This window comes from Terrapene carolina, unplaced genomic scaffold (assembly GCF_002925995.2).
Source record: "Terrapene carolina triunguis isolate 2854851 unplaced genomic scaffold, T_m_triunguis-2.0 Scaffold391, whole genome shotgun sequence".
NCBI classification, from domain to species: Eukaryota; Metazoa; Chordata; order Testudines; family Emydidae; genus Terrapene; species Terrapene triunguis.
The window spans coordinates 520,125-531,629 of record NW_020664742.1 but is presented as its reverse complement, the minus strand read 5'-3'; the positions used below and the strand labels follow the sequence as shown (position 1 = coordinate 531,629).

Here is an 11,505-nt window from a genome sequence, read left to right as displayed (position 1 = left end):
TTAAGCAAAGCAAATGTTTTTATAATTATTTGTATTACAGTAGTTAGAGACCCTAATGGAGATCAGTACCCCATTGTGCTACACACTGTACGGGCACATGGTATGATTGTTGTAAAGGACTTACTGTGCGAATAGATGAGAGAGACAGAGGGTGGGAGGGAAAACAGAGGCACAGCGAGGTGAAGTGACCTTACAGAGGGTCACACAGCAGATTAGTGGCAGAGCCACGATGAAAATCCAGGTGTCTGAGCTCAGTCTGTTGCCCTAAGCACTAGACCACACGGCCTGTCCAGATGTTGCATTTGCTCAGCTTCTTAAAACATTAAAGAGGGTGACTGTTTTATATACAGCCATGCTTAGAACATATGCTTTATACTTCTCCTCAGACCTGTCTTGTAATGAGTCATATAATAAATAGCAAACGTATTCTGTTGGCATCAACATTAAGGAAGGCAGTGTTGATACTGCTATCCTGAAATAGGAATAGAATTATTTGATCTCAAATTGTGATTGGTTAATGTTACTAGAAGCTCAAATTGCTGATGGTACAGTGCTAATACTAAATACGCACCTGGATTTATAAGCAGAACCACACAGGTTGTGCTGAAGATCGTGTGGTGAAATCCTCCCCTAGTGTGTGAAGTGCATCTGTCCTCATTCTCTGCCTTCTGTAGAATAAACATATACAATAATAACTTGAAACACATTTTTGTTTAAACCCCATAAGTTATCAACACTTTTATAGAAACATTGTTGCTTATGGGAGTTTACTCTTTTTAAATGACAATTATTGTAGTTGATGCTTGGATAGGAATTCCAAAACTGACCGAAAATAAAGTCCACCAATGTGGAAATGGCTCACTTTTTAAAAGAGCAACCAACAATTGTTTTTTCTTTTACAGATTCTAGTACAGTTAGAGGCAACAAACACTTCAGAAAACCACAAAGATCTAATCACAAAGATGACATTGCATCAGGAAGAACTTAAGTCTGAATTAGCCTGTGTGAAAAAGGAATTAGAATTAAGTGAAGAACAGACTGGTAAAATACTGGAGGACATAAAGGTATGTTGGAATAGTAATGGGGTGAAAGGGACTGAGAGCTAATTTGGCACATTTTTCATGATTGCCAATTTTCTCCAATTGTTAATATTAAAGTGGTTTCAAAGAGAATCTTTGAGTCCTGGTTATTAAAGCAAAGGCTTCAGATAGAAATAAGATCCAAATGTCAGTGTTGGAAGTGAGATCTGTAGAATCTCAGATCATAAAGGCTGAAGTACTGTTCATATGTCCACAAGTTGTCTGTATTCTTCATGTTAACGCTTTTTGTATATTATTTTATATATCCTTTAGTACTTTATTCATAATTTTAGTATTTTAAGAAGCTACTATTATAAATATAGAAGGCTAGAAAGATGATGGGTCAGATTCAGTATGACACTAGAAGATTCAGTTCTACTGGCTCAGGAAGCTGTTGAGAAATCATCCAATAGGTTACTAGCCAGAATACTTAACTTCCTTGCCATTGCTTGACGTACATGTACTGTGTGTTCATGTGGTTGGTAAGAGGTGTGTAAGGGTCTGGGGATGGCTGACACGTTATACGCTGCTATGCATGTGTTCTCTGTGGGCTACTGCAGAACTAAAATTTGGGGGCAAGGTTGGTGGGTCCACCAATATGTGGATTCATCAGTTTCTGCCACAATGTGGATGGAAGTGTCATAGACACTACTGTAGCCAAGAGGCTAGATTGGCAGTTACAGAGCAGCCTGTGGGGTAGCATTGCTACCAAACCTCAGAGGAACTCCACTGTGCACAGACTGGCTGTGCACTTGGGTGAGGATTTGAGCCTCAGGGCAGTTCCATGATAGGAGCATCGAATCATAAAAATTAGGACTAGAAGGGGCATCAAGAAGTCATCAAGTGCAGCCTGCTGTGCTGGGGCAGGACCAAGTACACTTAGACCATCCCTGATAGGTTTTTGTCCAACCTGTTCTTAAAAACCTCCAATGTGGGGGCTTCCAAAACCTCCCTTGGAAGTCTGTTGCAGAATTTAATTACTCTTATAGTTAAAAAGTTTTTCCTAATATTTAACCTAAATCTCCCTTGCTGCAGATTAAGCTGATTACTTCTTGTCCTACCTTCAGTGGACATGAAGAACAATTAATCACCGTCCGAATGTCATGTAGGATTGTGTCAAAAGCCTTACTAAAATCAAGATCTATCATGTTTACTGCTTCTTCCCATCCACTAGGCCAGGAACCATGTCAAAGAAGGAAATTAAGTTGATTTGGCATGATTTGTTCTTGACAGATCCATGCCGGCTATTCCTTATGACCCTGTTACCCTCTAGCGGCTTACAAATTGATTGTTTTATAATTTGTTCCAGTATCTTTCCAGGTATCAAAGTTAGGTTGACAGGTCTATAATTCCCTGAGTCCTCTTTGTTTCCCTTTTTAAAGATAGGTACGAAGTTTGCCCTTGTCCAGTCCTCTGGGATCTCATCTGTCCTTCATGAATTTTCCAAGATAATTCTAATGGTGCCAAGAGTGCTTCAGCTGGCTCCTTAAGTACCCTAGGATGAATTTCATGAGGCCGTGCCAGCTTGAATACATCTTAATGTATTTAAATATTCCTTAACCCGTTCCTTCCGTATTTTGGCTTGTAGTCCTTCTGCCTTGTTGTTAATATTAATTGTGTTGAATATCTGATCACCATTAATCTTTTTATTGAAGGCTGAAGCAAAATAGTAATTAAACACCTCAGCTTTCTTGATGTCATCAGTTATTAGCTCTCCTTCCCCGCTAAGTGGAGGACCTTCACTTTCCTTTGTCATTCTCTTGCTTGTAATGTATTTAAAGAACCTCTTCATACTGCCTTTTATGTCCCTTGCTAGGTGTAACTTATTTTGTGCCTTACCTTTTCTGGTTTTGTCCCTACATGCTTGTTCTATTCTTTCGTAAACCTTTTTAGCAATTTGTGTTTAGAAGAGCAGCCGTGTTAGTCTCTATCCACAAAAAGAACAGGAGTACTTGTTAGTCTCTAAGGTGCCACAAGTACTCCTGTTCTTTTTGTGTTTAGAAGGAGAACCCTGCATTCGTTAACCTTCCTAATGTCAAATAAATGTAATCTTCACAACTACAAGGGATCAATTTAATTTTTTTTAATGAATAGTTCAGTTCTGTAGAAGTGGATGGAAACTCCCTTCTCTCCAACAAAAGCCCTGCTTCAGTGGAGATGTCACATATACCAGTGGTAATGTGTTTTGATGTCTCTGTTTAAAAATAAAAAAACAAAAAACAACTTGGCCAGCTACTTTTCACTATACCAGTGAAACCCAAAAGGGAAGTAATTAAAAAAATTTACATCAACAGTTTACTTTACACATTGCTGTTGTGTATTGTACTAATCTAATCTATATTAAATGTTTTTGTTTTACTACAGTAGCTATTCTGAAGAGTTAGATGCATTAATTTATCTTGGCTTGAAGGTAAAAGAAAGGCCAAACTGGCATGAGAAAGTATGTTGAATTATTTCTGAGTTCTTGAAATCATAGCTAGGATTAATAACAAATTTGATATTTCATTTTAAAAGAATCTTCTCAGAAGCTGAATATTTTTTGCACTTTTGGGAACTTTTATTTGAATTCAGGAAACAGAAAATTGATGGGTATCTGTGTTGTTTCACTCTAGGAGAAAGATGCAGCTATAGCTGACTTGAAGACTCACAGCAGAAATCTAAAAACTCAGATTAAGCAACTACAAGAGACACTCCTGACTCAGGAAGCAGAGATGACAGACAAGGCCAGAGAGCTGCAAGATCTGAAAAAACACTGTCAGCAAATCTTGGAATTTCATCAAACTCCAGACTCTATGAAATGCAAGTTGAACAACCTTTCACAAAACACAGAGCATGATAAAGAGACACCCAAGGACTTTAAATGTTTAGTCATGCATATGACTTCATGGGACTCACCTGAGATTGTGAGAAAGCAGGAGACAAGCATAGAACTTCAACCAAGTCTTCACTTAACACCCTTCTCAGAAGTTGATAGTGTACACAGCACAGACTTTGAAATGAAGGACAACAAATCATCTGTCGTACAAGGAGACACCCCTGGACTGTTGGGATATCAAAGTCTGTATGCTAATACCAATGAGGAAGCAGTGGCCAGACTAGATTTAAAGTCACCAGCTTTCTCTGAAAGTACCTACTCTATCGCTGAGTACCAAAATACGGAAAAAAGGATTCTGGTAATTATCAGGGTTTTTAAAAAATATTAAATGTAAGATCCTTCCTTCCCCTCCCTCCACCAATAAGTTTTTATTGCTGGGTCATGTGCTCTGTGTGTTACCATGGAAACTAATATTGGTAAATATACATGAAGAAGCATAAACACTGTGTCATAGCAGTCATCTTTTATTTGTTCATCTCCTGGTTGGAGACAGTGAAGCATACATTAGGCTGTATTGAAACATCATTTTATCACTGCTCTCTCTCTGTAAGTGAAATTAGTTCTCTGAAAACTAAATTGAACTGTAAGCCACTCAAGGTAGACTTTCTTTCGACCTGACTGTAGATTGGTGCTGTAATATAAATGATGGTAATAGAGTGTGGGTTTTATTTTGGAACTTCATAATATCCTGGCAGCTTCAGAAAGTTCACAGAGATGGGATTCGGTGTGTTAGGCCTGGCAATTCAAAAGTGAAGGCCACAATAAAGTAATGTGACTGTTGGGATGAAATTCCTCTTGTAATTAATGGCAGTCAAAGAAGTGTTTACCTGTTGTCATGGGAGTCTTTAACTTACTGCAACAATTGTCTGCATGTGACTGTTTTTACTCAGTTTTTAAAAGATAGGTTTTGTTTGAGGAGTCTCTTCCCAAATTACCATGGTAATTGATTCTTTTAAAGGCAGTATTATTTATATTATAGTGGTGCCAGCAGTGTTCTAGGCTCTGTGCAATTGCATTAAAAGACAAAGACTCTGCTCTAAATAGCTTATATATTACCTGCTATATGTATTCATGCTTTCTTCTTGGAGGAGTGGTTATAATTATGTATCTACTGAGTTGTAATGTACAGAGTCTATTGGAAACTGTAGTGTGATATTGATAAACATATACTTCCCTCCCACCACTCGGTGCAGTGAAATCTCATCATAGACCCAGCCCTCAATATGAGACAACCTATCACAGCCTCAGCTGCGAGTACTGCAGGAAGTTGCCTTTGGTAGAGTTTATAATTCATTATTGATAATATTACAGTAATGCCTAAAGGCTCCAACATAGATTATGGTAGGCATGCTGTACATGCACTGTCCTGAAGTGCTTATAATCTAAATAGACAAGGCAGGTCAGGCAAAGGGTGGCAGAAAAGAAATATTATCCCCATTTTGCAGATGGGGAGCTGAGATACAGAAAGCCTGATCCAATGTCTATTCAAATGAGTTTGTAATAAAGATTTAATACTTAACTAAATGTATAGTAATTGAATGGTAATTACACAGCAGAACATACCTTTTTGCCAGCAGAAAAATAACAGTTTTTCTTTAAATGAAAGTTTAAAATTTGGTGAATCCTGCAACAGTTCCAAAGACTTTAAATGTGAAATTTCAATTAAACATTTTACAATTTCACTCATGAGATTGTCTTAGGAGTAGAGTAGCCCTGCCATTATCTGGCCCCTGGCAGGAAGATTGTAGAACTTGCCTTGCTCTAATTGTGTTCACATAGTGAGCAGGATTTCACTAGGGTCTGATCAGATCTCAGCTAATGCCCCCAATGAGTGTCATCAGAGATGATTTTTTTCAGTCACTTATAATTTCTATCATATCCTCTCTGCCTCACAAAAAGAAAGCATTTTGTTCAACATTTTGTGTAACAGGAGAGTAAAAATATCTTTTTAATATAGTTTCCCCAATTCTCCCATAACTGAAAGGTAGTTGAAGGGTTTCCCCCCAAATCCCCCAAAAATTCACGTTAGCTGTGACCAAGCATAGAAAACTTCAGCCCTAAAGGGAAATTTTTACGACCATTAGAAATAAGTGAAAATGGGCGGGAGAAGCTTCCAAAGGAACTCTGTATGTAGCCTTAACTATGGCATTTACCACCATGAATGCAATAACTGATTTGACATTTTGTAATAACTTAATCATTTAGTGGTGGTTTTAAATAGTAAGGAGGGTGCAGCTGGATCCATTAGGGCCAGAAATGACTCCTGATTCTGATTCATGTTGTGTATATACATTTTTAACAGGTGAGAGATGTTGACGACTTCACTTTAACGCCATCTGATTCACAAGATGACCTACGATCAACAATGTCTGGTCTAGAGGGGGCAAGTGATGGATATGTCAGCAGTGAGTCTTAATTTCTATTAGTTAATGCATAACTCATTTTGCTTGTATGATAACTTCAGTAAGTGAGACCCAAAATCTTTGAGGTGAAGAAAATAACCTACTTCAGATATTGTGACTCTGTTTAGAAAAGGAGTTGAATACTGAATTAATGAACAATGTCTTGGTATCTTCCCATGTCGTCTTACCTTGTCTATGCTAGAAAGAGGTCAGGGTGTTTTAGCTAGTCAGAATCTAATCATGACCTTTTCCCTAGCATAGATGCAAGTTAACACTTTTCACTTTGATTCAGTTGGTTGAGACATATCCCGGGTTGATTTCAACTAGCTAAATTGAGGAAAAGGTTGTGAAATTGCATTTATGGTAGGGAAAAGGTCATGATTAGGTTGGAGCTGGCTAATACACCCTGACCCAATCTTCACACTCTCTTCTAATCTAGAAACACCCTGAATGAAACTTACATTTGGTTGTTGGTTCTCCCAGACTGAAATATTTAAAATCATTTGTAGTAGTTTTGGGTTCTCAATGACTTACTTACACCAGTAAAGCAGGGGTTCCGAAACTTGGTTCGCTCAATCGCAGCCACTGAGAGCTGCGAGCGGCCATGCCTGTGGACGCTCAGGTAAACAAGCGTCTCGTGGCCCGCCAGGGGCTTACCCTGAACAAGCCGCGAACCAAGTTTGGGAACCCCTGCAGTAAAGCTTAGGGGCTTACCTATGTAAGTATGAAAGGGGATACATTTTTATGAATTTGCCAGGGTGCCAGTTACATTTTAAAGCCGAAACCTAACAACTTAGGTTTGCCAGTTGGATAAGTGTTAATAGAATAACCCCTTTTTATTGAATCCAGGGAGTGTTAGCATACTAGTTTTACTGGTGGGTTCTTTTCAGATCAGCTTTTAACTTGCACAGTATTTTTTCCAATCAAGACACTAGCTTATTCTTAACAAAACAACAATTTATGAATTCACTCAAAACCACATTAGTATACAATCAACAGTTCACCACTGAAGTGCAGACAACAAGCAGTGTTCTAGCTGTGTATTACAACCACGATAGTTTTGCAAGCAGTTATCACAGGCTAGAGTTGAGTCTCAGAAGTTGTTACATCAAGGAATGATGCAAATTACCAAGATTTCTTATTACATTTACTTATGATCATCAATTCGCCCTTCCTAACACATGTATCGCACTTCTGAGGAAGCCCGTGTCTTTTTAGGTGCTTTAAGCGGGAGGTGACCACTCTGACTGGATTGGTCCAAAAGGGACAACTTTAGAATATTAAAAGCAATTGCTTAAAGGTATTGTTTTCAATATCTTCTAGGCCAATTTGCTTGGATTTATAAAGGAGTTAAGATCTAACCTATGGGTGCCTGAGGTCTAATTAGTGAGTCTATGCTCAGAAAGATAACCTTCGGTTATTTTTATTATAGAAGGGGAAACACAATCTTTAAAATGAAATCTCACCACTTCTTATCCTGTTAACCCTGCGATGGGGGAGAGTTCTTTCCGCATGGCTGGTCCAGGTGTCAGTCATACTTAGGATTCTGCAGCTTCTTGTTGGGTCCAGTCAACCCTCTTGAATGCCTGATGACTTCAGTTTATGTACCATAGTGTCATATCTTGTTGGAGGGGTCCACCCTCTGATTCCTGTTGGACATGTGTCGAGTGCATACTCAGATTTCAGCTCACAGAGGGGATCTCCACTGCAATATAAGCCCAGGGTTACTAGAACTCAAGTTAGCAGACCCTGGGGTTTGTTAACCTAGGGCTTGAGCGTATACTCTTATTTGTAACTCCAGGTTAGGAATTTTTGAACCCGGGTCCCAACCTGGAGCTCCAGCATCTACACTCCATTATGCATGCAGAAGTCCAACCACCCATATTCCAGACTTCCTAGCACCCTCCCAAAATGTGGCCACTTTAACCCTATGTTCATGGTGCAGTTGGAAAAAACGGGACTTTCCAGAGGACAAAGAAAGTTGGTCCGTAGGGCTTGAACCCTGGGTCATGACTTGACTCAGGCTTGGACTATCCACACCTGGATGGAAGGGGGGTTAGGCTAAAGCTGGAGTGTGAACCCTGGGCTTATGTTGCAGTGTAGACATACTCTTAGTTTCTCTGTTGCTTCCATTGGTATCCAGTAGATGATTTTGATGTACAACAAATTTCTTTAATCTGATCTTTTTCTTATCGGAGGCTTTTTACATTTGATTCATTTCAAGGATTATATTTCATTGTTAGACCCTACTATTAATTGGGATTCCCCCCTTTTAAGCAATTCCTCTTAATATTCCAAAGTTATACCCTGGTTTTTATATCTTCCATCATTCCTTCTGCCTTGAGTCAAACAATTAATACTTTTAGAATACAACAATTATTTACAGTGAAAACCAACAAAATCCCTTATCTTCTAAATTTGGAGGATATACTCCATATATTCTTTGATTGTGCATAAGCATTTCACATTATTTATGACTTAAAATAGAACAAGAGATATCTGAAGTATGTAGATTTGACTCACAAGGCAAGCAAATGTGCACTTCTATTTTGGGGAGAAGGACAGATTATTCGTGGTATATTTGATTTACAAGGAAAACCATGTATAGTTTGTAATTTGGGGTAAAGACATGTGGTTTGGATTTCTTGGGGTAACTGGCAGTTTGCCCAATTTGACCTTCAGTCTTACAGCCAGTCATATCTAGTTTGCTTAACTTGCTGGTATCCCACTCACAATGTGCAGTGGGCCACTTTGCGTAGTAAAGCAGGATGGTTTCTTGGAGGTCTGTTTAGAGGGTTTTAGCCCTATGCAAATTATGAGAGATTCTTGCCTAGAGGATTAACAATACTCTTACTTAGCCATTTTTATTTCTATTTTTGGAGAGATAAACTCCTGACTCTGGCTGATCTGTAGGTTCCTTAGACAAAGTATCTCACGTGATGCAAACCATTTTCTTATCTTCTTAGGTGGATTCTGTTTTGGGATAAACAGAAGTGGACAGCTTTTCTAATTATTGAGAGCCAGAAGGAATCTGTAGTTATTAATCATTCAAGGCATATCTCTTCTATAGAACCTTACAACTGCATCTCTAACTTTTGACTGTGGAATCTACTCTTTTGTGACCACTGCTTTTATGGTTGCACTACAACACATTTGTTTAATCTGTAATACTATTTTGTGTCTGTTTTCAGATACCAGTTCAGATTTGGCAGCTAAACTGAATCAGGAGCTAGAAACAACTGAACACCTGGATGCTAGTTTCACGGCTTATCTGCAATACTGTGGAATATTTCAAGATGCCATGGACCCAGTGAAAGAAAAAGAAACTATTTCACCACAACTGAAGGTAATATGTGGTAGGAAAGCCAGTGTACTAGGAATTGGTTGTGGTCTTTCACCTTAAACCAGAACACTAGGAAATATAAATTATATAAAGCAGTTAGCTGTAAGTCAACTGCTCAGTTCATTACCCCATATATGTTCATTAATCATTTACCTCTTGAGCTGGCTGGAATAAGGTCGTCGTCCTCCTCCTCCTCCCCATCTTTCTCCTTCCCCTGGTTCTCTCTAGGAGGAGGTCTACTGCTTTTTGTCTTGCCTTTCCATGGTGGCGTCACAGCTGCATTGACTGAAGTGGGGTGATGCCCCAACATGCTAGTCTGGTTTTGAGTCTCACATCCTGGTGGTACAAGTGTCAGCTGGTAGCAGTGGGGCATGGTTTGCTCTCAGACTCCAGAGAAAGCTGGCTCACAGTATAAACGTCTCCTTAGATTTAGTGTGGTGCTTTCTTGGCTGCTTTGCTATCCTGATGGAGAAACCCCATAGCAAAGTGTTGTACCAGGGGCCCAGGGAGTGAAAACACCTCACAGATCCAGTTACTACCAAGGCAGGGGCAGGCTAGAGACAGGCTTGAGATAGCAAAGTCTGCCTGTTGCTCTAAAAAATGGCAGAAATACAGGCAGAAATCTGCAGCAGGAAATGTGCTAATTGATGACCATTTTCATTGTTGGAGGCATTAAAAATGATGGATGGAACTTGAGGGCAGGGTCTGGTGCCAGGGCACTAGCAATAGTACTCAACTGTCTCCAGTGCCTGCAGAGAGAGGGGAAGCATCCCATTGGTTGAGAGATGGGGGATAAGCAGTTTCTCAGCGAAGAGTGTAGGAGAGCTAGGAACAATTATGGGAGACCCTCCATACATGGCTATATCCTAAGTTCATTCTGAAGGAGAAGTCAGAATTCCATCTGAACCAGGTCATCCACTTACTTGTCTTCTACCCAAAGCTACATGCCACTAGGGAGGACAGCAAATTCCACTCTCTGTATGCCTGAGTCTTGGCTTTCTACCTACAGAAGACAAAACCCTTCAGAAAATCCCAAAAACTATTTGTCTCCTTTACCAAATGTACGAGAGGTGAAAGCTGTCTCCTCACACAGACTAAGTGGATTTCAGGCTCCATCCTGCTTTTCTATGAATTGGCAGTGACCCTCCCCCATGCTCGAGCATAGCCCTGGTGGCCTCTGTAGCTTCACTGTGAGACATCACTCTGCTAGAGGTCTGTAGAGCAACAACAGGAGGCTACATGTATTCATTTGTGAGATGTTATGCCCTGGTGCAGGCTTTGACAGTAGATGCCTCCTTTGGCAGATCAGTCCATAGAATCATAGAATATCAGGGTTGGAAGGGACCTCAGGAGGTCATCTAGTCCAACCCCCTGCTCAAAGCAGGACCAATTCCCAACTAAATCATCCCAGCCAGGGCTTTGTCAAGCCGGGCCTTAAAAACCTCCAAGGAAGGAGACTCCACCACCTCCCTAGGTAACGCGTTCCAGTGCTTCACCACCCTCCTAGTGAAACAGTGTTTCCTAATATCCAACCTAGACCTCCCCCACTGCAACTTGAGACCACTGCTCCTTGTTCTGTCATCTGCCACCATTGAGAACAGCCAAGTTCCATCCTCTTTGGAACCCCCTTTCAGGTAGTTGTAGGCTGCTATCAAATCCCCCCTCATTCTTCTTTTCTGAAGACTAAACAATCCCAGTTCCCTCAGCCTCTCCTCATAAGTCATGCACTCCAGACCCCTAATCATTTTTGTTGCCCTCCGCTGAACTCTTTCCTATTTTTCCACATCCTTCTTGTAGTGTGGGGCC

The 11,505-nt window shown here is 40.0% G+C and overlaps 1 protein-coding gene across 4 annotated transcripts in view; it reads left to right on the top strand.

The window, feature by feature from the left end:
* PCNT (pericentrin) overlaps positions 1-11,505 on the top strand; it is a 248,169-nt gene that overhangs the window by 180,414 nt on the left and 56,250 nt on the right. For all 4 annotated transcript variants that reach the window (XM_026658033.1, XM_026658029.1, XM_026658030.1 and 1 more), the window contains 4 exons: positions 903-1,064; positions 3,692-4,252; positions 6,257-6,359; positions 9,548-9,702. In XM_026658033.1, the coding sequence (XP_026513818.1) occupies positions 903-1,064; positions 3,692-4,252; positions 6,257-6,359; positions 9,548-9,702 (981 nt within the window). The remainder of the gene's footprint in view (positions 1-902; positions 1,065-3,691; positions 4,253-6,256; positions 6,360-9,547; positions 9,703-11,505) is intronic.